The sequence below is a fragment of the Papio anubis genome, chromosome 2 (genome assembly GCF_008728515.1).
Source record: "Papio anubis isolate 15944 chromosome 2, Panubis1.0, whole genome shotgun sequence".
Taxonomy (NCBI): domain Eukaryota; kingdom Metazoa; phylum Chordata; class Mammalia; order Primates; family Cercopithecidae; genus Papio; species Papio anubis.
In genome coordinates, this window is record NC_044977.1 from 161613543 (window position 1) to 161639008 (window position 25466).

A 25466-nucleotide genomic window follows, 5' to 3' on the forward strand; every position below is an offset into this window, starting at 1 on the left:
GAGATGCAGACTGTACAAAAAAAAAATCCTCCCCGCTATATGAGAGGTCACAAAGAAGACAAAGACAACAGTCCCTAACTTCAGAGGGCTTAAATTCATTCAGTGGCCAGGACTATCTCATGCACCATACTTTTATTCAAACCAGATGAGTCAACTATTACAATAAATCGATTTAGTTTAGAAAAAAAAAGGACGCTCTCACGAACTGACTGGGAAACCTTGCGAAGAAAATATTACTCAATTTTCGGTGCCCGCGAAAGGGGTGACTTAAAAACCACAATGGACTTAGCTGGAAGCGGGTGGTCAATTGCCAGATACAAGTGAGGTCACCGTTTCCCAAGGGTCGGAGCTCCGTTTTTTCGGGGGAAATGAAGCTAAGCCTGGGTGGGCTCATTTCCTGACCGCACTCACAAGAGGCTGTCGTAGGAACCAGAGGGAACGTCACTTTTCAGGGACTGAGGCCCTCGCACCGCCATCACCGCGCAAAGTGGAGAAAGAGACCCAGTGACGCGTGGCTGAGGTCCCTAGGATCCATCTCAGGACACTCAGGATAGACTAGGCCGCATGGGCCCCTGGACCCTGAGGAGGGCGTCCATGATGGCTAGCCGACCCGCGTTAATCTAGTCAGCCACGCTCAGGGATCACCATCATCAGTTCCTAAATTCACCTGTAGGGGTAGGGCCAGGCGCACTCACCCTACAGCCAGCCCCAGATCTCGGAGGCAGAATATGGGACTAACTGCGAAACAACCCTGAGTCAATTCTGAGGATCACAAACTGGGAATCTCCGGGAGGAGTTCTTTCGCCATGGCACCGCCCCCGCCACTTCCGCTAGGAACCCGGAAGTTCCTACCCGACGCCGGAAGTCCCGGGGCCTTGTCCGTTCAGATTCTTCCTTTATCCCGAGGCAGAGAACAGGACTTGCTTCTGGACCCGGGTGGGTGCCGGCTTTGCTCTCCTTGCCCCCTAGAGCGGTGTCCCGGGAGCACAGTCCTCCCAGACGCCAGCGCCGGAAGCTCCGATCGCGGCTGCGCCAGGAGAGCGCCGATCTGGGTGCGAGACCGGTGCGGGGCCATGAATGGGACCGCGAACCCGCTGCTGGACCGCGAGGAACATTGCCTGAGACTCGGGGAGAGCTTCGAGAAGCGACCGCGGGCCTCCTTTCACACTATTCGTTGTAAGTCAGCGCTCCCCACGGTTCCCTTCGGCCGCTCAATCCGCCACATGTCAACCTTGACTCCTTCCTTTCTTCCCTCGGCCCTTCAGATTCCAGGGAACCCCCTGCCAGCGTCAGTTACTTTCTCTCGAACCCCCAATCCTTTGGGACCTCGAGTTGGCCCTTCTTTTACCCAGATTATTTCTCCCAAATCTTCGTCACTCCCTACTATTCTTCTACTTTATAGTCTCAAACACTAGTTCCAAAGGTCTTTGGCCTCGTTTTGGTTCCATCCCTCCCCTCCCCCGACGTCGCCCCTAAGGCAAACCTCCCGCCCCTAAGGCAAACCTCCCTCCCCCAAGGCAAACCTCCCCCCTCTTATCCGGGTCCACTTCTTCCTCGAAACCCCTCCCCTCCTTTCCAATGCTCCCATCAGGGTTCTCCACAGTTAAAAGACGCTTCTTGTTTATTACGACCCTCATCCACTCCCTCCGAACCCCTTCTCTTCCCTGCTTTCCTCCTCCGACTTGGTTCTGGACTCCCAGATACTGCGCTTTGTCCCCTTTACAGCCAAAGAATTGGCATCCTCTCTGCGCCTCAGAGTTTTCTTCCATCTCCTTTCTGTGCTTCATTTTTGACTTGGATGTCTTTTGAGGTCACCTATACCATACGGGCTTTTCCTCCAGACCGAGTTCCTTGTGGGTAAAGAGTCAAATCAGAGTTCGTGAGCCTGGGATAGGTTAAAGATTGGTCTATGTTTGAAAGCAGAAGAGAGCAGGCGTAAGGAATGTCGAAATAGTCATTATGCCGGACCTTTTTCTACATGATTATAGACTCTGTTGAGAGTGCACTTCCACCCTATGTCCTGGGTGAAGGTTTGGCAGTTAGGAATTGGCTGACAGAGCATCCCTCCGTGATTCATGAACTTCTGGTTTCCGTGGCGCTAACGCTGTTGTTAAGACTTGTTTTTGTCAGAGGACCTGATAGATGTGACTCAACACATGTGAAGAGGGCGTCTTAGATAATGAAATCCCATCTTTGTGTAGTCACTTGCCATGCCATTACTATGCTTCCTACTGACAGCAGATCCAGCTCTTTCAGAGAGGAGATTGGGAATGAGATAAGAACATCATTTCCTGAAGAGTTTACTAAGTTGATGTTCTCTTTTGGTGAAGGGCAATGTGGAATTTAAATCATACAGTTCATGTGTGCACCTGCCCTGCAGTTTGAGGCAGATGTGAATGTGAATTAAGATGGCTATTCATGTTGTACTCTAACTGCAGTTTAGAAACACGAGCAGGATAACTTGTGGAGATACAGTTAAGTTGTCTGCTATGAACTACAGAATTGTCTTGGTTAAAGCTGCAGAACTGGCTGAGAGTGGTGGCTGACACTATAATCCCAGTACTTTGGGAGGCCGAGGCGGGCAGATAGCTTGAGCCCAGGAGTTTGAGACCAGCCTGGGCAGCGTAGGCCCATCACTATTTAAAAAAAAAGAAAGAAAGAAAAAAAACAGCTATGGAACTTGAGTATGGCAAATCCTAATTTTGACAGTTTCTATGCAGAGTGAAATCAGCTTTTGATGATGCTGTGGCCTTTCATATTTCATAGAGTTTACAGTCACAGGATCTTTTTCATATGCTGTTACTTTTGATCCTCACAACCCTAAAAAAGCAACTTATTATGGATGATGAGATCTTAATTTTCATCTCTCCCTTGGGAGAAGGGAATATCTTTAATAAAATGGCCTGTAAATTCTTTTTTCCCCCTAGAATAATCCAAAGGGGGTCAGAGGAAAAGTTTGTAGAGGTGTAGATGAAACAGGATTGTCCCTGAGTTGGTAATAATAGAAACTGGATAATGGTACACCAGGGCTCATTGTACGATTTTCTCTACTTTTGTATATCTGAAGTTTTCCATAATGAAACCTGTTTTAAGAATTCTGAATTATTTTTATTTTTCATTCATCTGAGTAATAACAAATTTAATTCTTTTTTTTTTTTTTTTTTTTTGAGACGGAGTCTCGCTCTGTCACCCGGGCTTGGAGTGCAGTGGCCGGATCTCAGCTCACTGCAAGCTCCGCCTCCCGGGTTCCGCCATTCTCCTGCCTCAGCCTCCCGAGTAGCTGGGACTACAGGCGCCGCCACCACGCCCGGCTAGTTTTTTGTATTTTTTAAGTAGAGACGGGGTTTCACCGTGTTAGCCAGGATGGTCTCGATCTCCTGACCTCGTGATCCGCCCGCCTCGGCCTCCCAAAGTGCTGGGATTACAGGCTTGAGCCACTGCGCCCGGCCCACAAATTTAATTCTTAAATGGAGATGTCCAGGAGGCCCTTATTATAAGTAACCTGGTGGGTAAGTGTTTTCTTTCCTTTCCCTTTAGATGATTTTAAACCAGCATCTATAGACACTTCCTGTGAAGGAGAGCTTCAAGTTGGCAAAGGAGATGAAGTCACAATTACACTGCCACATATCCCTGTGAGTTTATTTCATTGTTTTTTTAAATGTAGGATCACAATGGATCTTCATCTTTTATGTTATTGCAATTTAAACTTCCTACTTTTAAAAATGTTTAGATTTCTAAAGTGGCAACATAAGGAAAAAAGGAATTTTGGGGAGTGGGGTGGGGTAGACTTCATGCTAGGCAGGTGCTTGATTTAAAAAATTCTTGTAATCTTAGCACTTTGGGAGGTGGAAGTGGGTAGATAGCTTGAGTTCGGGAGTTCAAGACCAGCCTGGGCAACATGGTGAAACCCCGTCTGTACCAAAAATACAAAAAAATTAGCTGGGGGTGATGGCGCATGTCTGTAGTCCCAGCTGCTTGGGAAGCTGAGGTGGGAGGATCACTTGAGCTGGGAGGTAGAGGTTGCAGTAAGCCAAGATCACGCCACTGCATTCCAGCCTGGGCGATGGAGTGAGACTCCCTCTCAAAAATAAAAGATTATTCAAGATTCAAGATTATTCATCATTTTCCCCAATCTTCCTTTTCCCCTATCTGCCACTAAGTAGACAAGGTTCCTGTCTGGACACCTAGCCCCTCTTTTAGATATAGCTTTTCTCCCAAGCAACTCCAGAGAGAAAAGCCTTAGGTGCCCTGCTGATTATACGGCCACAACAGCTCAGGAGTGTGAGGCAACCAAGCCAGGAGTTAAGGCAGGCAAGAGCCAGAGATTGACACACTCAGCTGATTTAGGGATGAAGAACTAAATTGAAAGCTGGATTAAGAACCCTTGCAGAGAAAGACTTTTGTGAAGCCCTACCCAAGGCAGCACTAATGACAAAGCACCAAAGGGTCACATGATGCTCTTAGCGAACATGTTTTATTGCATGTCACACCCCTGTTCTGGAACATAAGTTCTTGGTAGCTGGTGATAGAATGAAAAGTCTCTGGACTGAGAGATCTGGAAAGCTTTGTGCTGAGGAAAAATTGCCCATTCAAACTGCTATTTGATTACTCGTTGCCTTTTGCAAGTTACATCATCTCCCTTTGGACCTTAGTTTCCCATATGTAAAATGAAAGGTTTAGATAAATGGTCCCTAAAGTCCTTTCTAGCTCTATATTTTTACTATATAAATAAGGAGTCAAAGAGCCAAGCGGTTTTTTTTTATTCTAAGCAAGGTACTAAATACTATATTCAACAAATATTAATCAAACGCCTCCCACACGCTGGCCCATTACTAGGCATGAAGAATACAACCTTGGACAAAACAAGCACATTTCTTGCCCTTGTGGAGCTTATGGTCTGGAGTTTAAATAAACACAAGAAAATATAGCTGTTATTCTACAAAATCTTACTTCCTTAAGGAAGTAAGCTGTGAGCAGATCTGGAGGTTTGGTCATTTAAAGAGAGGGGGCAGGATATAGCCGGCGGGAAGCCTTGTTAAAGCCCGGAGGCAGGAGAGAGTTTGAGGATCAGAGAGAAGCCAGTTGCCTTCTGCTCCGAAGCACATGTGCAGGGGAGTATGCCGCAGGGTGAGGTGGAGAGCCAGGGAAGGGCTGGGTAGTGCAAGGCCAAGTGGCAAGTTTAAAGATTTTATCCTTTGACTTGAGAGCAATTGAGGAGTGACTGAAAGGCTTAGGCAGATGAGTGACATGATTTATTTTTTCTGAGCCAACCAGGATAATGATCTTCTCTTGGAAAATGCTCTGTTGGTTGCTTGACATGAGAAGGGGAAACCCTGGTCTCTCTAATGACAAAGAAGTAAAGAGATCACTCACAAAGTAAAGAGATCACTCACAGTTTTACTATACAGAGATAACTCTGCTTAGTATAGTGCAAGTAATGGTTAATTAATTTTTCTCTCTCAGAATGTATATAGTAATTTAAAATTTTTGTACTACCTTTTTGATTACTTAGAATGTGTTGCACATTCACAGATGCTTGCTATATTATTTCTCCTTTATTTTTGCCTGGGAAACCAGGAGTTAAAAATAGAAATCGGTTCAACCTATTCTTTTTGAATAGCTCTGATGAAAGATTTCATCAGGTAGAGTCATCTATAAATTCAGTTGATATTCATGACTGGTATGTTTAGTTTGATCATCTTATACTTTTGTGGCAAATAGGGATCCACACCACCCATGACTGTGTTCAAGGGGAACAAACGGCCTTACCAGAAAGACTGTGTGCTTATTATTAATCATGACACTGGTGAATATGTGCTGGAAAAACTCAGTAGCAGCATTCAGGTGAAGAAAACAAGGTATGTGAATAGCCAGATGCAGGTTTATGTCATGTTTCCAAACCTCTGTTATCTATTCAGTTTTTATAAGGTTGTGAACATCTGCTTGCTCATAGTGTTCTATCAGTAGTCTTAACTCTACCTGTGTCTTCTCAGACAAATCAGTAAAATATGTCTTCCTCAAATGCAATAAAAAGAAATAATGTTTTTAAGACCTAAAACATGGGAACCATTAGGGAAAGGGATATACTTTATAATTAAGCCAATTTTGTTAATCTCGTGATTGCTACAGTACCACCCAAGGGATAACTTATAAACTTACAATTATGAAGTAATAATATATACTATACTTAATTGGAGTGAAAACATTAATTTTTTTACAAGATACATTTGAGATCACTATAATACCAAAATAAAACTTTGCCTATTTTTAAATATAGTGAACTCTTTAATTCAACAGTTATTACATGTCTAAAATGAAGCCAGTTAAATAGTTTATTTGAAAATAAAAATTCATTTTATAAATAGAAATAACCTAGTGGTTCTATTTGTTACCATATAATACAGTTTTTTGGTTTTTTGGGTTTTTTTTTGTTAAGAGTCGAGGTCTCTTGCTCTGTCACCCAGGCTGGAGTACAGTGGCATGATCATAGCTCACTTATAATACAGTAATTATTATTATACAGTCATTAAATTGTAAAGATTGTAACAACCTGATGTTTTTTGTTTATGCTTCATTAAGCCATTTTTTTCATTCACTCATTCCACAGAAAATAAAAATAGGTACCATTTACTGAGGGAGCATCATGTCCCAGGCACTCTGCTAGATGCTTTATATGCATTGTTTTATCTAACAAGTAATTTTTAGAAAGGTGCTATTATTATTATTATTTTGTTTTACTTCTTTTGTTAAAAATACAGAATCCTTCATGAATATGTGTGTCATGCTTGTGCAGGGGCCCTGCTAATCTTCTCTGAATCGTTCCAATTTTAGTATATGTGCTGCCGAAGCAAGTACGAAAGGTGCTACTATTATCTTTAAAAAAAAAAAAAGATATGGAGACTGAGGGTTAGAAAGCTTGACCTACCCCAGAGAGTATGTTGCAGAATCCCTTGCTCCTGTCCTGCCACTCTATTTGTATTCATTACCTATAGTGAACCAGGTACTACTGTTATTTCTCCAATATCTGATGGTTATGGTATATTCCCTTACTACGCAGTGTGATACAGGAACTAACAGTATCATATCACCTAGATGATATGCAGAATCTCAACACCTATTAGATCTGAATCTGCAGAGATCACCAAGTGATTTGTGCATATACAGAAGTTTTAGAAGCACCGGGCTAGTCCATTTACAAAAGAAATTGTTAACTGATAGAATATTCTCAGCTTGGGGTGGAATTCTGCTTGTCTGTGAGCAAGAGCTGGCATGTGATGAAATGAACAAGCAGTATATAGATAATGGAAAATTTGCAAGCTGGGCAGTATTTTAAGAGCTACTTTATTTAGGAGCTCATGCACTCATGATTATAACTACATAATGATGTTTCGGTCAATAGTGACCTCCATATATGACAGTGGTCCCTTAAGATTCTAATGGAGCATGTATGGAAACCTGATATATGGCACTTGATATTGGCATTGCAGATCAAGTAGGGGAAATGATTGATATTCAGTAATGGTGGTGGGACATTTGGGTTTTCATGTGAAAAAATTATATGCTATCTAGGTTTGTGTAAGTACACTCTGCTGTTTGCAGGATGAAATCACCTCATGATGCAATTCTCAGAACTTACCCTCATTGTTAAGGGATGCTGTGAATGTATTTTCTACTAGTAAAATGGATTCTCACAGTTGCATTGTATCCTACATTTGTTTGCTATACATTTGAGCTCATCGAGGGCAGTAAATATTCTATTCATCTATCTCTGATACATAACATAGTACTGGATTACAGTAGACACTCAAATGTTGAATGAATAGCTCACATGATAAAATTGCAAATATCAATATTTTGAAGTGGTCTGGAAAGAGTATGGGGTTCTACAGAGACTTACGAGTTTTCAGTCACCTGGACAAATTTGAGAACCACTGTTTTTGCCCTTCTAATTTAATGTCTGTATCTCCTTTCAGAGCTGAGGGCAGCAGTAAAATCCAGGCCCGAATGGAACAGCAGCCCACTCGTCCTCCACAGACGTCACAGCCACCACCACCTCCACCACCTATGCCATTCAGAGCTCCAACGAAGCCTCCAGTTGGACCCAAAACTTCTCCCTTGAAAGATAACCCCTCACCTGAACCTCAGTTGGATGACATCAAAAGAGGTAGAGAACGTTTTCTGGATCCATGATAGCAACTTGGAGTAGAGTGTTGATTTCCTTGTGGAGATCACATGGCTGCTGTATTGATACGGTGGCTGGGGCATTCAATGCCATCAAAAAAATGTCTGCAGAGCTCACTGTTCAGAGATGGGGAGGGTGGGGGCTTCTACCATTTATCTCATTTGACAAGGGTGAGTCCTGGAATAGTGACTTGAGTTTGTGGCTATCTTGGTAGCATTCTGCTTAGAGGCTTAGGATTTAAACAAGCATGACTTCCATCTAAAGCTACATATGGCTCCATATGGCATATCCAAGGCTCCGGAGAAAGGAAGGATTCTAGGTGTTGGAGGTGAAAACTAAGCGTAGGTGGCAACATTTCTGAGCTTTACATTGGTATAGAGGCTGGAGGAGCTGACCATGGTGCTGCACACTTGTAGTTTCAGCTACCGTGAGACAGGAAGATCGCTTGAAATTGGGAGTTCGAGGCTACAGTGTGCTATGATCGTGCCTGTTGGTACTGTTGGTAGCTACTGAACTCCAGCCTGGGCAATAACATCTCTTTTTTGGGGAAAAAAATCAAGGATTAAAGTGCCGTTTAAAATACCATAAGCAAATGTTCTGTGCTAACAGGAAGTGTGTAAATATGAAAGAGGCCATGAGGACCCATAGAAACAGATACTCTCCTACAAAGACTTAAAGGTCTGGTTTGGTTCTCTCCACTGCAAACCCGAGACAAAGAAGCTTACCTTGGCTATCTCCTTCACACGATGAATGGTTTTAGTCCTCCAGACTCTTTAGAAGTTGTGAGGCCAAGTGTCATATTTCATATTTATAAGTTTTATAAAACAGCTAAATCCATAATAATAGTAGGGAAAGGTAAAGAGTTGTCCCTGGGAAGTTTGCCTTTTCTACCCTGTAGAACAGCTGCAGACATCACTCTGCATTGTGCACAGTTGTTTTGTCCCTTGTTTTTTTTTTCCTCATGGATACTGGAATGCTGTTACAGAAGTTTTCACTTAGGTTGAATAGGAATCAGAGCATGAGTGGTTAGTTGTTGCCAATTATGCTTAAAGGAGCCATAGCCATTTAAGGCCACATGGTGTGTGTGCTTGGACAGGAAAATCTGGCACCTTTTTTGAAATGGTTAGTTAACATTGAAATGGTTAGGTAAGGCTTGTTTTTCCTTCCCTAGTTTATATCTGTAAAAAATGCAGTACCTGACAGGCATGGCTGTCAGTCAGATATGTGAAGAGGAAGAATGTTGTTTTACTATTTGTCTTTAGTCACCATGGTTCTTCCTGCAAGCCTCCATTTATTTATGGGACATGAGAGCTGGAAAGGACCTTAGAGGCTGTCTGGCTTTCATTTTTCCAGAGTGGCTTAGAAAATTCATTGACTTCTACCTGGGTGTCACTGCTGGTTAGAGGTAAATCCAAAACAAGCATTCAGACCTTTCAACTCCTAGTCAGATATTTTTCAACCACTTTACATAATATTTGTCTTCTCTTATGTGGGAATTACACTTGTATCCCATAGTTCATAATATTCATAATTTTCCTTTTAGTAGATAAAGGCAAATGGACTTAATTAATTTCTTACACAGAACAGCCATTATTCTGAAACAGTCTTGCTTTTTGTTTATTTTGAGTGAATTTAATGTTTCCATTGTGTCTCTAGAAACAGGTTGTGTTTTGGTTTTGGTAATTTTGTTTGTATGTTTTTTAAGGAATTTTAAGGACTTTGTTTTAAATTATTTCTTATTGCTGTTGGTTTTGCTGATTTACTAGTTATAGAAGCTCCAATGCACTGCCTTGAAAACGGCTGCTGTGCTGATCCACATCATATCATTTATTCCAGAGCTAAGGGCTGAAGTTGACATTATCGAACAGATGAGCAGCAGCAGTGGGAGCAGCTCTTCAGACTCTGAGAGCTCTTCGGGAAGTGATGACGACAGCTCCAGCAGTGGAGGCGAGGACAATGGCCCAGCCTCTCCTCCGCAACCTTCACACCAGCAGCCCTACAACAGTAGGCCTGCCGTTGCCAACGGAACCAGCCGGCCACAAGGAAGCAACCAGCTCATGAACACCCTCAGTAAGTGTGTGCCCCCTTTTATGACTGAGAGAGGGCCATAGGTGCAGCTTCTATTTATCCTATGCCAGAACTTACAAACCTAAAGATGTTTAAGGCATAGGAGAGGATCTTGTTAAAAATAATTTGGAGCAGAAAGGTGTGAGTTACTAAACAGTAAAAAAGGGAAATGAGATGAAAAATCTGTTCTTTCTATTTCTATTCCCTACTGGCTCATACCGGTGTGTGTGAATTCTGGAAAACACTAAAACATGAACAGGTAGGCGTTTTTGCTTTTATACTAGGCTTTCGGGGAGCTACCTGCTACCATACTGCTCTCTGCCTGTTGGTTTTTCTTTTTTTTTGGAGACGGAGTCTCACTCTATCGCCCAGATTGGAGTGCAGTGGTGCAATCTTGGCTTACTGCAACCTCCACCTCTCGGGTTCAAGCGATTCTCCTGCTTCAGATTCCCAAGTAGCTGGGATTACAAGCATGTCCCACTACACCTGGCTAATTTTTGTATTTTTATTAGAGATGGGGTTTTGCCATGTTGGCCAGGCTGGTCTCCAACTCCTGGCCTCAAATATCTGCCTGCCTCGGCCTCCCAAAGTGCTGGGATTACAGGTGTAAACCACCACACCTGGCCTATCTTGAACTTTTATAAGAAAGAATCTGCTGTCCCCAGACAGTGTGGTGGCTTTTTTTTTCCTTTCCTTCAGACAGAGTCTTGCTGTGTTGTCCAGGCTGGAGTGCAGTGGCATGATCTTTTTATTTTTTTGTAGAGACAGGGTTTCGCCATGTTGCCGAGGCTGGTCTCAAACTCCTAGACTCAAGCGATCCACCTACCTTGGCTTCCCAAAGTGCCGAGATTATAGACATGAGCCACCACACCCGGCCATTTTAAACATTTTCAGTGGAGACAAGGTCTTACTGTTTTGCCCAGGCTGGTCTTGAACTCCTCCTGAGTACAAGTAATCTCCCCAACTCCTGAAGTGCTGGGATTACAAGCATGAGCCACCATGCCCGGCCTCAGTGGCTTTTAATGCAGTTGATACTAAAGTAAAACAGGAAAACAAGAACAAAAATTTATTTGTTTTGAAGGTGAGCAGAGGGCTAATTTTCTATGCTTTTCTCTCTTTGGAACCCTGATGAATGTTCTCTCTTGGTACATCTTCCTTTGAGGAAGTTGGAAGGTCTAGAGGCAACAGTGGGGAAGTTAACCTAGTTAATCCAACTATTGTGGACCAGGCAGAGATAATCTCAACCTCAGCACTATGGACGGTTTGGACCAGATAAGTCTTCTTTATGGGAGGTTGTCCTGCACATTGTAGGATATTTAAGAGCATCCCTGACCTCTACCCGCTAGATGCCAGTACCAATCTCCTCCCACCTCCCCAGCCGCATGACAACCAAAAATATCTCAAGACATTGCCATATGTGCCCCATCTTTAACATAGACTGAAGTATATGAAGAAAATCTGGCATTGTAGGTAATTAGAAAAGGGGTGACCTCAGGATCAGACTCCCCAAAAGGGTTTCATGGACCCTAGAGTCCTCAAAATAGACTTTGAGGAGAACTGGCCTAGAGATTAGCAATTTGGAAATAAAGAAAATCCCTTTTGTTACAAGTGGTATCAACTGGGATTCTGTTATATGTATTCCTATTGTATTAGATTGAAATGTTGAGTAGTTATATTCTAAATTCTGCATAGTAAACAAGAATCTGGGCTTTGTAAAGCTCGTTAGTTCAGATTTGAAGTTTAAGATAACGTGACTATCCTGGACAGAGGTGTGCCGGAGCAGAAACTGCATTAGCATATTACTGGTGTTAACAGTATTCACCTTTCTTAATGAGAAGCCTACTGGATATTTTCTTAAGTTGCCTTTATAAAGCAACTTAATGTGATCACTTCTACTGAATGGTGAATCAGTTATTTTAAATGTTTTCTTTTTTTTTTTTTTTTTCGAGATGGAGTCTCGCTCTGTCGCCCAGGCTGGAGTGCAGTTGTGCAATCTCGGCTCACTGCAAGCTCCGCCTCCCGGGTTCAGTTGATTTCTCCTGCCTCAGCCTCCTGAGTGGTTGGGACTATAGGCACGTGCCACCATGCCTGGCTAATTTTTGTATTTTTAGTCGAGACAGGGTTTGACCAGGCTGGTCTCCAACTCCTGGCCTGAAATGATCTGCCCGCCTTGGCCTCCCAAAGTGCTGGGATTACAGGCATGAGCCACTGCACTCAGCCATATTTTAAATATTTTCTTGCTATTAAACCATTTAAAAGCTATCTAGCTTACTTCTCCTTTCCTCTACCCTAATAAGCAGTATTGTTGTGCGTTGCAGATAACCAAAAGCATCGTTTTGTTTCAGTGAGCCAAACTGGTTTTCTTCCCTAAGTTGAACTAACAAGGTTTTACTGTAGTGTGATAGCCAAGGCAATTAACCAAAAAAATTGTGAGGAAGTCATTTTCAAATTCTGTACTTTTGTTTGATTCTACAATTTTACTTTTTTTTTTTTTTTTTAATAGGAAATGACTTGCAGTTGAGTGAGTCTGGCAGTGACAGTGATGACTAGTGCTGGATCTTTCGAAATCTACTTTTTGGTGCACAAACATGCCACAAGACCGAGCTACTTTGGCGTGGTGTCCATTGCCAAGAGGAAAATGTTATGGATCAGTGACTGTAGTAGGAGTTTGAGGCTCTGGAGCTCTCACATATTCAAGTCTTTAACTTAGTGGTGATGGGTGATTTTCTTGTGTCATTTTTGAACAATCTCATCTTTCAAAGTTTAAGTAGACCTGTAGAAGAGCTAACAGAATTATATTTCTATTTAGTTAACATTGTTAATGAAAAACAGATAAATGTGCCCTGGTCTAGGTTACTCAAAGGCCGTATCTTCACCAGGCCAGAGATTCAATTTTAAACCTCAGCAGCCATCCATTTGGCCAAGTGGTTGGTACCAGTGAAATGAAAGTCTTTGAGGGGTAGGAGAGAGAGGGAAACCTCAAACTACATCATAGAAATATGTTAAAACCACTTTAAATTGTTGTCACAAAGTGGTAAGGAAGTTTTGTCTCACTCAGCCTGACAAGCCTAGATAGAAATGGACCTCAGAATACAGAATGGAGTCCGTGAGTGTCAGCTGGTGAGGACCATGGAGTCCTGTGAGCTCAACCTGTCATTTACAGACTAAGAAAGGGAAGTACACACCCGGCCTGTGGCCAGTCTTCTGCCCCCTCTCCGGGCTTTCCTCACTGTTCTCTCCCTTGAGTCTCATTTGTAGGAATCAAGAGATTCCTATACATGGGACTTTTAGATGTACATTGGCACTTTGATTAGATTCCAAAAGACAAAAGTGTTGGGTGCTTCTAGCTTGAATTCAGTCCCTAAATACATGAGGCTGGGTGAGCAGATGAAACCGGTAGCCACTGTGCTAATGCATGTGACTCCATTCAGTTGGGGCTTTTGGTTCCATGTCGATCCATACTAAGTATTCTTCAGTCAGTGGATTTTAGCAGGGGGAGGTAGGAGTGGAAGAGAGATGTGAAGAAACCTCTCCGAACAAATGAACCAGCAGTGAGTTTCTAAAAATCAGAATCTAGATAGAAGTTCTGCAATATGAAGTGAGCACATTCTTTGATCAGGCATATCTGTTCATGCTTTTGTACCACTGTTTGTACCTGACTCCCCAACCGATTTGTATTTTTTATATACAACTAGAAGAAAGTCACAAGATTGCCTTCTACAGTGTGCCGTTTCCAAATGGATCTGTTGTTGGAGGAAACTGGTCACTAGTCAATGTTCTATATTTGATGAATGTGTGATAAATCATCCTGTAATCAATATGGAGTAGCCTGTTTTTGTAGTTTGGATGAGTATGTCCTGAGAAATTTCCATCCACTTTGGTTCAGTGGACATCAAGATAGTAATAATAATTTTTCCTCCACAGGTCCCTCCACTCATATGGCCTCTCCCTCCCCAGCTAGTGGACGGGAAGCAGTCTGGACAAAGGAAATAGGTGGTCTGTGGTGGGGGCTTTGGTCACAGTGAAACCTCATAGAATCAACTGTTTCATCGTGACAGTGAGCCCAGAGCCCAGGGACCCACTGCCCAGCAGCATGCTCACACCATCTACCCTAGTGTAGGTAACAGGTCTACACTAGGACCCCGTGCTGGGCTCTCAGCCCATCATGAGATTTTGGTGGATTTAAAGGCAGGTAGGAACTTATTTATAGTGGATTGATAATTGCTTTATAATTCCTTGGTAATGACAGCTCAGGGAAGGTTTCGCAAGGTCACAATTAGGAGACTTGAATTGTTACTGGATGTAGGAATTGTTTCACTGCTCTTAACTTGCTCAAACTGGGGCAGGTTCTAGGAACTTGAACTAAAAATATCTATTTAAGCCTCTCTCTGTCTCTCTCCCCCACCAACTTTTCTCTGAAAGCCTTGATTTCCGTAGACAGAACTGTGGTTTTTGGCATGTTGAGTCAAGACATGTTTCTATAGGAAATGCTTGCATGGGGCACTGGCTTGGTGAGTCAAGCTTCCTGAGCTTCAGACCCTCTGTCCTGTCATCTGTCCTGCCCAACACCGTCTGGTTTTTCTCTAGCACCGCTTCAGTTTTGTTCTCTGCACAAAGCCTTTGGTGGTTCTGCCCTCTGCCCTCCAGCTTTACCCACCAGAGAAGGAATCTTTTCTTTTTGGAAGTCAAGAATTTGGCTTCACAGATGGCTTCTCACAGATGCCCTCCTGCCAGCCAAACCGGACTTGTTCTTCCTGCCTCTGTGCCTTCTCTCATTCTCCGTCTCTCTCCCTCCAAACCCCACTTCTGAGGCTCTGTGGGTGCCATCTTTGTGGACTCTTGTCTTTTTTTCAGCCCACATGGAGTGCCCTGTATGTACATACTGACCTTTTTTTTTTTTTTTTTTTTTTTTTTTGCTTGAACTCTGGTTGGTATGAGCTCCTGAAAAGCAGGGACTGGGCTGGGTGTGGTGACTCATGCCTGTAATCCCAGCACTTTGGGAGGCCGAGGTGGGAGGATTGCTTGAGTCTAGGAGTTTGAGACCAGCCTGGGCAACATTGTGAGACCCTGTTGCTACAAAAAAAAAAAAAAAAGCAGGGACTGTCATTCTCATCTCTTCCCTGGGGTATCCACAGGAATGGACATTCAAATGGTTGTAGCCTGGCTGGGGAGAAGGCAGAGAAAACTCCCCAGCCAGTGAAGTGCAGTGGATAGACATAGGAAAACATTCCAGGCATTTGGAGATAGCTGAAAGTATCCATGCTGACTTTCATGGTTTAGAAATCTTTAACTGAATTGTTAAAATTGCCTTTTCTTTGCGCTGTACAATGTCTACTGTACTGTGGGTCATTAGATGAGATGAAAGACTTAATTAAATCTGAAGTATCTGAGGTGCTTAGTAAGCCTTAGTAAAAGTTGTGATTGAGGAAACTTAATGCAAATGAACTAGATGTTTGTAATCATGCCACTCATTAACGATTTTATTTCTGTAGCAGAACCATTTTTTCTGTGTAAGGTATTAACGTGTGTGTATGTGCTTCGGTTGTAGGAAAACTTGAAAATTCCAAAATCCCTATTTTCCTATTTGAGAAGCTGGTTCAGCAGGGTGTGGGTGTGGGGGTCTGTGTGCGTGTGTGTGTGTGTGTGTATGAATGATGTATTTATTACATTATTTTGAAAGAGAATTAGTGTGTTACGTGGATAATGTTACATACAGCCAAAGTGGATGTTTCTATTTGGCGAGGAAGGTAGGATTTCTGAAACTCAGGCCTTAACCAATAGGTTGGAAGACAAGACCAATTGAAGAGTTATGAAATGTGAGTTTTTGTTACTTCTGTTATTTCTGTCTTGGTTTCGTTGTCTCATTCTTTATTTTTAAAATCTTGTGCCTAAAAGTTTTTTTTCTTAATTGTGAGGTAGACATGCATGTTTACATTTATGTAAAATACTTGCTGTGTAAAGTATTTTTTGTTTGTTCTCTTAAAAGATCACTATATTTAAATAAAAGTGAAGGTCAGCAATACATTTAATATCTTGGTGGGTTTCATTTTCTTTTAGAAATCAGTGAGCAATATATGGTTCTTTTAAGAACCTTCTGTGCTTAAGGCTAAATAGCTAACTAAATGGATTCCTTTTTCATTTGGTGTTTATAATCGTTAGGAAGTATACCTCAGCTTTTAAAAGGTGTGACATTCAAAACTGAAGGATGAACTTCAGTTTTTAAAAGGTGTGAAGTTCACAACTGAATCACATCTGAGGCCATTTTACTTGGTCTGAAAAGGAAGGCTTAGTTTTGGGTCTGAGAACCATGCAACAGTTAAACTGAATCCCTAGACATATCCTATTGTCACTTTAGTTTGCCAGATTCCTTCCGCCTCGAATGCCATGCTACACACACCTCTGACTCCCAGCTGACATTTGGCTAGAAGTGATCCTGCCCTCCTGCTTCCATTCTCCACTTCTGCTTCAGTAGTGCTCACATTTACCTGTGGTCTTGGCTCCCCTGCTACACTTCTAGGTGGGCAGTGGCCATATTCCTTTTTAATTTGCTGTAGTGTCTCTAGTGGGTGCTGAATACATTTGGATTGAATTAAATTACATGTTAAGTCTAGAAATCCTCTGCTACTTATTCTGCAATGTGCTTGTTCCCTCAGATGGCAACAGTAGTTAGACTTGAACCCTCTTAGTGGGGAAGTGGTGGTGTCCATCACTGAAGGGAGTTTTATCTTCAGTTAACTATTGCCACCGTAATGTTCTATAGCAAACCATCCCAAAACTCAGTGACTAATAAGCATTTATTTTGCTCCCAAGTCTAGGTTGGCTTTAGACTGGCCTTGGCTGGACAGTTCTGGTCTTGACTGGCTCCCTCATACACCTCACAGTTGAGTGAGGTTCAGCTGATCTAGGATGGCCTTGGCCAGCACAGTGGGGGCGACAGAACTATTGCCACCGTAATGTTCTGTAGCAAACCATCCCAAAGCTCAATGACTAATAAGCATTTATTTTGCTCACAAGTCTGGGTTGGCTTTAGACTGGCTTTGGCTGGACAGTTCTGGTCCTGATTGGCTCCCTCATACACCTGACAGTTGACTGAGGTTCAGCTAATCTAGGATGGCCTTGACAGTACAGTGGGGGCGACAGCTCTGCTCCATGTCATCTCCACCAGCCTAGCCTGGGCATGTTGTCATGGCAAAGGCAGAGAGGTGTAAGAATAAGAGAGGAAACAAAAGCTTCTGTCACAATTGCTAAGACGCCATTGGCCAAAGCAAGTTAGAAAGCTAAGTTCAGAATGAAGGAGTAAGTGGGGAAATCCATTCCCCAAAATTGATGGGAGGAGTTGCAAAAGAGATTGGAAAGGGTGTAGACACAGGGAGGTGGGAAGAATTGCGGCTATTAATGCCATCTATTACATTCACATGCCCTGTGACTGCCACGTTTGAGAACACTGGGCCACATGATCTCTAAGTCCCCTCCCAATTCTGGCATTGTCCCTGGCCAGATAAGAAAGTTCCAGTAGGAGTTAAGACATTTCTATTCATGGTTCATGCAGAGGGCACCAAAAGCCACCCAATGGCTTCTCTTGACTCGGCCCTCCCTCCTTTATTCACTGCATATAGTTTGCTTCCCTCCTGCCATTTCTTACCAAGAGCACTATTCCAGTTATCTGTTGCTAAGTAACAAGCTACTCCCCAGAACTTGGTGGTTTAAAACAATCACCATTTTATGTCATGGGATTTGTTGGTTAGGAATTGGGACAGAGCTTGGCTAGGCAGGTGAGCTTCTTGTGGCTTTAACTGAGGTCACTCAGTGGTACTTAGCGGGCAGATGGGCTGGACTGCAGGGTCCAAGCTAGCTTCATTCACATGCCTGGCACCCTGGTGGAGGTGGCTAGAAGCAGGCTTCTGAAACCTCTGGGCCCATGGATTGTAATGTTGAATTGCTCAAATGTAACAGTCTCCTTGGTGAATTGCCAAGGTCCTTGACCTGTAAGCTGGTTATCATCACACAAGTGCTGAAGAACTGCTTCGCTGAAAATTTTAATTGGCTCACTCTACTGTGGGGGAAGGATGGGGCCGAACAACTCCAGTAAAGCGGGCATTGGGGAATAGGTCGGCCCATTAATTGTAATGAGCTTTGGAGATTATTTAGCAATTTGACCCACACATACCCTCCATGCCCCTAACGGAGCGATGGCCTGTGTGTCTGTCCCAGGAGACACTCAGAAATTGCCCCACCCCCTTCCCCAGCACTGGTTCCTAAGTGAAGTGCTGGTGACCAAGCTTCCATCAAAAACCTCACTTTGCTTTACAGATCTTACTAAAATGGCTTCGCAGTTGGATAGATAAGAGGCCCAGGGTCAAATCCCAACCCTACACTTCCCTGGTCATGGTAGGAGTCCTGGCCCAGAGACAGGCTGGATCCTTCGGGGTCAGCTGAGCAGAGCTTGAGCTTCTGTTATGCGTGAAAGCATCAAAACCAGTCCAGTCCTGAAAGTAAAAAAATCAGTCCAGATAGAGTAAGTCAGCTGTGTGCCCCTACCATGCCTCAGACTGTCATAGCTGACACTCAGAAAGCCAGCTGCAACATTAACAGGAGGAATATTTCTCCCACACTGCTGCAATTGAAAAATGTCATAACCATTCCTTTTTTTTTCCCCCTTGAAAGGGAGTCTTGCTCTGTCGCCCAGGCTGGAGTGCAATGCATGAGGCTTACTACAATCTCTGCCTGGCGGGTTCAAATGATTCTCCTGCCTCAGCCTCCCGAGTAGCTGGGATTACGGGTGCCTGCCACCACACCCAGCTAAGCTTTTTGTATTTTTAGTAGATACGAGGTTTCACCATGTTGGCCAGGCTAGTCTCAAACTCCTGACCTCAGGTGATCCACCCACCTTGGCCTCCCAAAGTGCTGGGATTACAGACATGAGCCACTGCGTCCAGCCAACCATTCCTTTTTTTGAGTGACTACTGCTTTCTTTCCAGTGACATCTCTAGCCTTGCTTTGTTACTCCCGCCACCTGAAAAAAATCACCGTGAAACTTTGTGAATACCCCTAAATCCCCAAAGAGGTGATTGATTTGGCCTGAGCCACTAAATAATGATAATGACAAATAAAATCCAACACTTCCTAAACAGCTTCTTTTTCTTTCTTTTCTTTTCTTTTTTTTTTTTGAGACAAGAGTCTCACTCTGTCACCCAGGCTGGAGTACCGTGGCATGATCTCGGCTCCCTGCAACTTCTGACTCCTGGGTTCAAGTGATTCTCATGCTTCAGCCTCCCCAGTAGCTGGGATTACAGGCGTGCACCACTACACCTGGCTAATTTTTATATTTTTAGTGGAGTTGGGTGTTTCACCATATTGGCCAGGCTGATCTTGAACTCCTGACCTCAGGTGATCTGCCCACCTTGGCCTCTCAGTGTTGGGATTCAGGCATAAGCCACCACACCCGGCCTTAAACCATGTTATCACTACAATTCACCACAACCTTGAAATAAGGTACTACTATTCTATTATTCCCCATTTAGAGGTGAGAAAACAGAGACTCAGAGAAGTTAAGTAAATTAAGCGGGTTAATTAAACAGCGAGTTTGTGGCAGAGCCAGGTTTCAAATTCAGATGTGTGAATCCAATCTTCTGCTTTTTTCACAAACTACACCACATCTTTCTTGACCCATGGCACGCCGTGAGAAGTCAGTCTCTGTGAGTGGACCTGTCAAAATCAACCAGGCCTGAAATCCCAGTACTTCGGGAGGTGGAGGTGGGAGGATCGCTTGAGGCCAAGAGTTTGAGACCACCCTGGAAAACGTAGTGAGACTCAATCTCTAACAACAACAACAAAAATAATTAAAAGACTTGACCAGAAGGCCGGGCACGGTGGCTCATGTATGTAATCCCAGCACTTTGGGAGACCAAGGCAGGCGGATCATTTGAGGTCAGGAGTTCAATACCAACCTGGCCAACATGACAAAACCCCATATCTACTAAAAATAAAAAATTAGCCAGACGTGGTGGCATGTACCTATAATTCCAGCTACTCAGGAGGCTGAGGCAGGAGAATCGCTTGAACCTGGGAGGCAGAGGTTGCAGTGAGCCAAGATTGTGCCACTGCACTCCAGCCTGGGCAACAGAGTGAGACTCCATCTCAAAGAAAAAAAAATCAACCAGTAGCCTTGTGGGTATTGTGTGAGCAGTGTTCCCAAGTGTTTGCCTCAAGCAACTCAGCACCTATTCCTGCCAAAAGGAGAAGCAAAACCAGATAACCAGTGGAATGGACATTATGTGTGCTCAGCACCCATTCCCCCAATTTGTACTCCCCAATATTTGGTCCAGAAGTCACCCCCATGTAGCCTCTGTGCTTCTGGAGAATCTCCAGGGGACAGGCTAAGAGTAATGTGTCTAACAGTGCTAAGCCAAGCCCATGGCCTGCGTCAGCAACATTCCAGAAGAAGAAGAGCACTGTAGCCAGTTGTTTAGCCGGATGGTAGTGATGGGGAACAGTTTCCCAGGTTGGGCATGTGGAAGGTTTTCCAGTACTTTGGATTAAGACAGGATGCAGTGGTCCTAAATTCTTATAACCTTTGTCTCCATGGGTTCAGAAACCCAGCCTTCATTCGTCAGCAAGTGCCATTCTCCTGACCAATAGAAATTGGTTCAGAAACAGGCTATGAGCCTCCTTGGTTTGCTGGGGAGTTCAAGAAAAGACGTTTTCTTTCTTTTCTTTTCTTTTCTTTTTTTTTTTTTGAGAAAGGGTCTCACTCAGTCACCCAGGCTGGAGTCCAGTGGTGTGATCATGGCTCACTGTAGCCTCAACCTACTGGGCCCAAGTGATCCTCCTGCCTCAGCCTCCCAAGTAGGTGGGACTGCAGGTGCACGCCACCCCACCCAGCTGATTTTTTATAGAGATAGGGTTTCGCCATGTTGCTCAGGCTGATCTCGAACTCCTGGGCTCAAGCGATTCACCCACCTTAGCTTCTCAAAGTGCTGGGATTACAGGCATGAGCCACCATGCCTGCCTGGAAAGGAGTTTCTTGAGAGCCACTGGAATACGCATTGTCTCTTCCTCTGGATTTTGCAGGGTGCAGATGTAAGCTTGAAACTGCAGCAGTCAACACCCTAAGGATCCACCCTAAGGATCAAATTAATGGAAAGGTTCAAATAGTTGAGAGGATAGCAGAGGAATAGAATGATGACTTTGACTGAACCATGCCTGATCTCCACCCCACCACAGTGGACTTTTGGTTATATGAACCAATAAATACCACCTTGTGGTATTCAGATTGGATTTTCTGTTCTTGCCAATGAAAGCATATGGACTGGCATAGCCTTCTTTGGTGACCAACTGCATCTCTGAGCCCCTGTCTTACTCTAAGCCACCCCACGTGACAGCCTCAGGAGCAGCTAAGGGAATCCATTCTGCTCCTAGGGTATGTTCTGTCAAAGCTGAAGGGCAGGCATCACACCCACAATCTGTTAGAGTTGGAAGAAAACTCAGCCTTTATTGAAAGTCTTTTTCAGATGAGGAAATTGAGATCATGAGAAGTGATCAACCAGATACCTGTACCCCCTGTTCAGTGTTCTTCCCTCTACATTCATAGTAGCACCCCAACTTCCTCCTGGACCAGCAGATTATCTCAGGACACATTTACTTGGCACAGATGAGCTCTTGGATACCAACTCTGTGGCTCCCTGGGCAGCACACCCACTTCTGAACCAGCTCCCTACCTCACAGTTAGGATTTCAAGGAAGGGCTGGGAGCTGCCCATCTTCCGCAATCTCTCATCTTTCAATTTCAAAATGCCAAAGGGCCAGAATTACTACTATTACACATATTCTTAAAACATGTGACTTTGAATCCTTTCATGTCCTGAGCCTTTCAGAACCGTCCCTTGAAATAGCTGGAGTCCAGTGGCGTGATCATGGCTCACTGTAGCCTCAACCTACTGGGCCCAAGTGATCCTCCTGCCTCAGCCTCCCAAGTAGGTGGGACTGCAGGTGCACGCCACCCCACCCTGCTGATTTTTATAGAGATGGGGTTTCGGCATGTTGCCCAGGCTGATCTCGAACTCCTGGGCTCAAGCGATTCACCCATCTTGGCCTATCAAAGTGCTGGCATGATCCCTAGGCCCATCCCTAATATTTCAGGGTCCAGGAAAGAGTATATATGGACACTCACATACCAAATGTCTAGGTATTTACATTATAGTCAAATAACAGACTATTTTTGTTGTTTTGCTTTTTTTTTTTTAGAGGTGGAGTTGGGGGAGGGTCTCACTGTGTTGCCCAGGCTGGCCTTGAATTCCTGGACTCAAGTGATCCTCTCTCCACAGCCTCCCAAGTAGCTGGGCCTACAGGCACATGCCACCTGATATGGTTTGGCTGTGTCCCCACCCAAAACCTCATCTTCAATTCCCACATGTTGTGGGAGGGACCCGGTGGGAGGTAACTGAATCATGGGGGCAAGTCTTTCCCGTGCTGTTCTCATGATAGTGAACAAGTCTCGAGATCTGATGGTGTTAAAAGGAGGAGTTCCCCTGCACAAACTCTTTCTCATTCTCTCTCTTTGCTTGCTGCCATCCATGTAAGATGTGACTTCTGCCATGACTGTGAGGCTTCCCCAGCCACGTGGAACTGTAAATCCAATGAAACCTCTTTCTTTGGTAAACTGCCCAGTCTCAGGTATGTCAGCATCATGAAAACGGACGAATACAAATTCCTGGACTTAAGTGATGTCTTGCCACAGCTTCCCAAATAGCTGGGACTACAGGCACATACCACCACTCCCAACTAAATGATTCAATATGTTCTGCTTCCCTCAAAAAGGATACTTTCATAAAGAATGGAAGACCAGGTTTGAATTTGGAATTTTAGATTCCACAAAGTCCTGTGGTAGCAAGAGAAGAGGAGGGTCCAGCCCACAGCCAGATCCCCTTGTTTTTACCCCTGGCCCATCCCACACTAAGAAGGGCCTCATGTGTGTCCATGAGGAAACCCCAGCCCACATTCCAAGCCCCATCTATAATTCCTACAAACAACTTTTTGCTGGTCACCCCCAGGCCTACATGTGTACAGGTCACACTCAGGAGGAGAGACATGGGCAAGAGGGCTGCAGGTCCAGGAAGCAGGCTCAAGACCACTTGGGTGGGGAACTGTGGTTTCCCAGGTACCTGGAGCATGGTCTAGGAGTGGGGCGTGCAAGCTCCAAAGGGTGTGTCACTTTGGCCACATAGACACCTCGCCCTGTGGAGAGGGTAATGGACAGAGGAGGGCCAGGGTGGCGCCCTCCAGCCTTGGGACCCAGGACAGGGCCTCTCTTGGCCAGGTCCAGGAGTAGTACTAGCCCTCCATTCCATCCTAAACAAGGTCGGAAAACTAGGGCTGAGGACAGGGCTGGCCTAGCAAGACTAGGTTTTGTGACCTCGGGCAAGTCCATGACCTCTCTGGATCTGTTTCCTCCCTTTTGCCTGAGGCAGCTGGAATGCTTCCACATTCCAGAACCCTCCACAGAGTTTGGGAAGCAGATTTGATTTTAGACTCCTCACTCCATCTGGCAATGCTGAGACACTGCCCCCCATAACCCCCAACGGAAGAGAGAGCCACAGCGGGGAAATGAACTGCCTTTATTTTTTTATTTCCCCTCCGGAAACCCCAGTGTGATGGTGGAAGCAGCATGAAAACAACATCTCCCCAGGCCTTGCAGTAGAGGCGAAGGGAACAGGGCTGCCCATGTGCCTGCCTCTAAAGATGCCCCCCTCAGGTTGATATCACCTGTGGGAGACTGGGTCCACTTACAGACACCAGGTGATGGTCCACCAGGCCCCAAGCTCCAGCCTGCTGAGTCCCCAAGGCTCAGGCTCATCAAATAGCTTTGTACAAAAACCCAGGGGTGTCCCCCCAGCTGGTAACAAATGGGCAATTTCTACTTGAGATCTGCTGCTGTGGGGGTGGACCTCATCTTGGAGATATCTTTCCAAAATAAAATTAAGCCCCACTCAGGAAAAATGGTGATGAAAGGCAGCTCACAGACATGCAGGACTAATAATCTTATTGAAAAGGGAGGAGCTCAGGCACACAGGAGGACAAGGCTATGCAATATGCAGACAGGAAAGAAATGCCACGGGACGCTGTCGGGGTCAGCAGGAGGCAAGGAGGTAGAGCTCCGGCCAGGAACGCTCTGCCTAGAGAGAAGCCCTCTGCAGCTGGCCCTAGATGGGGGACCCAGGGAAGTATCTGCCTAAGGACCAAGGAGATAGCAACAGCCTGCCCAGGTGTGGCCTTGTGCAGGTCACACAGTCCTCGTGAGTCTTCTGGACAGGAAATGGACCTGAGGGACATTTTCGAGACAGGTTCAAAGTGCAGAGAGAGCCAAGAGGTCAAGATGGTGCCGGAGATTCTGAACCACAAGAGCCATCCCTTTGGGAAACACTGAGAAGAGGAGCGTCTTCTCTCTCCTCTGCTTGGGGCAAGCCTGGGTCAGGTGGGTTCTCAGTACTTTTTCACAGTTAAGTCTCTTTCTGGGCAGCCACATCCACGTCAGGCTGGGCTGGGGTCCTGTGGCAGGTTCAAAGCTGTGGGCCACCCTGAGAGAATGTGCCCACTTCCCTGCTTTGTGGTTCATAGGCCTAGAGAGACCCGACAGCAAGCTGCCCAGGGTGAGTGAGAGTGCCTGCTCGTTTCGGAGGTCAGGGGCGGAGAGGCCTGTACTCCAGATTCCCCAAAGAGATCAAAACGTACTAAAACAGCCTGCAGGTCTATGTGTGTCTAACAGTGCTCAGCCAAGTCCACGGCCTGGGTCAGCGGCATTCCCGAAGAGGAAGAGCATGGTAGCCGGTTGTTCGGCCGGATGGTAGCGATGGGGAACAGGTCTCAGGCTGGGCATGTGGAAGGTTTTCCAGTACCTTGGATTAAGACAGGATGCAGTGGTCCTAAATTCTTCCAGTCAGACTGAGTTAACAGCATGTCTTAGTAGCAGGAATTTGTCCTTGTTTTTGTCACACAAAGGTGGGTGGAGACGGGGCCAGGACACGGCCAGTTTGATGACGGTGGAGAAGCTGCTGCCAGTTCTGTGGGGCGCAGGCCACCTCACGGCCCTCAGGTGAAGTAGCGGCAGGGCGTGGAGTCGATGTAGCAGTACTGGGTGCATCGCAGGTCTCCATATGACCTGAGGGAGGCAAAGACACGTTCTAAAAGGCCACCTCTTATATGCTGGTGATTCCCAGTCAAAC

The 25466-nt window shown here is 44.9% G+C and overlaps 3 protein-coding genes, 1 long non-coding RNA gene and 1 other non-coding gene across 18 annotated transcripts in view; 1 reads left to right on the forward strand and 4 right to left on the reverse strand.

Annotated features, from left to right (window-relative positions):
• METTL6 (methyltransferase like 6) overlaps positions 1-944 on the reverse strand; it is a 50740-nt gene extending 49796 nt beyond the window's left edge. For 2 of the 8 annotated variants that reach the window (XM_021934880.2, XM_009201751.2), the window contains exon 1: positions 696-813. The gene's annotated coding sequence lies outside the window, so the exon portion shown is untranslated. The other 6 variants (XM_003895135.5, XM_017955917.1, XM_003895136.3 and 3 more) reach the window with 5 other exon arrangements.
• On the forward strand, positions 337-16278 carry EAF1 (ELL associated factor 1). The gene is made up of 6 exons (XM_003895134.4): positions 337-1176; positions 3538-3632; positions 5722-5858; positions 7974-8164; positions 10019-10252; positions 12753-16278. The coding sequence occupies exons 1-6, from the start codon at positions 807-809 to the stop codon at positions 12797-12799; spliced, it is 1074 nt and encodes a 357-aa protein (XP_003895183.4). The 5' UTR covers positions 337-806; the 3' UTR covers positions 12800-16278.
• LOC103882365 lies at positions 1604-2055 on the reverse strand. Its single transcript, XR_644153.4, has 2 exons — positions 1969-2055; positions 1604-1850 (listed from the first exon to the last, which is right to left on the reverse strand). It is a non-coding gene; the product is annotated as an uncharacterized LOC103882365 (long non-coding RNA).
• LOC116273892 lies at positions 6749-6855 on the reverse strand. The gene has a single exon (XR_004182396.1). It is a non-coding gene; the product is annotated as a U6 spliceosomal RNA (small nuclear RNA).
• A 7565-nt stretch (positions 16279-23843) lies between the features above and the next one.
• The window catches only part of COLQ (collagen like tail subunit of asymmetric acetylcholinesterase), a 71533-nt gene continuing 69910 nt past the window's right edge, over positions 23844-25466 (reverse strand). For 5 of the 7 annotated variants that reach the window (XR_002520555.2, XM_009201754.4, XM_009201752.3 and 2 more), the window contains one exon: positions 23844-25402. Coding sequence is in view for 6 of the 7 variants with exons in the window: in XM_009201754.4 (XP_009200018.1) it covers positions 25333-25402 (70 nt within the window). In the remaining variant the exon portion in view is untranslated. The remainder of the gene's footprint in view (positions 25403-25466) is intronic. The other 2 variants (XM_003895141.5, XM_003895142.5) reach the window with 1 other exon arrangement.

Bases quoted from the DNA above. Each gene is read 5' to 3' on its own strand.
- EAF1 (XM_003895134.4), top strand. From the start codon at position 807: ATGGCACCGCCCCCGCCACTTCCGCTAGGAACCCGGAAGTTCCTACCC. The intron at 5,859-7,973 runs GTATGTGAATAG...ATCTCCTTTCAG, and splicing joins ATTCAGGTGAAGAAAACAAG to AGCTGAGGGCAGCAGTAAAA. The intron at 8,165-10,018 runs GTAGAGAACGTT...CATTTATTCCAG, and splicing joins GTTGGATGACATCAAAAGAG to AGCTAAGGGCTGAAGTTGAC.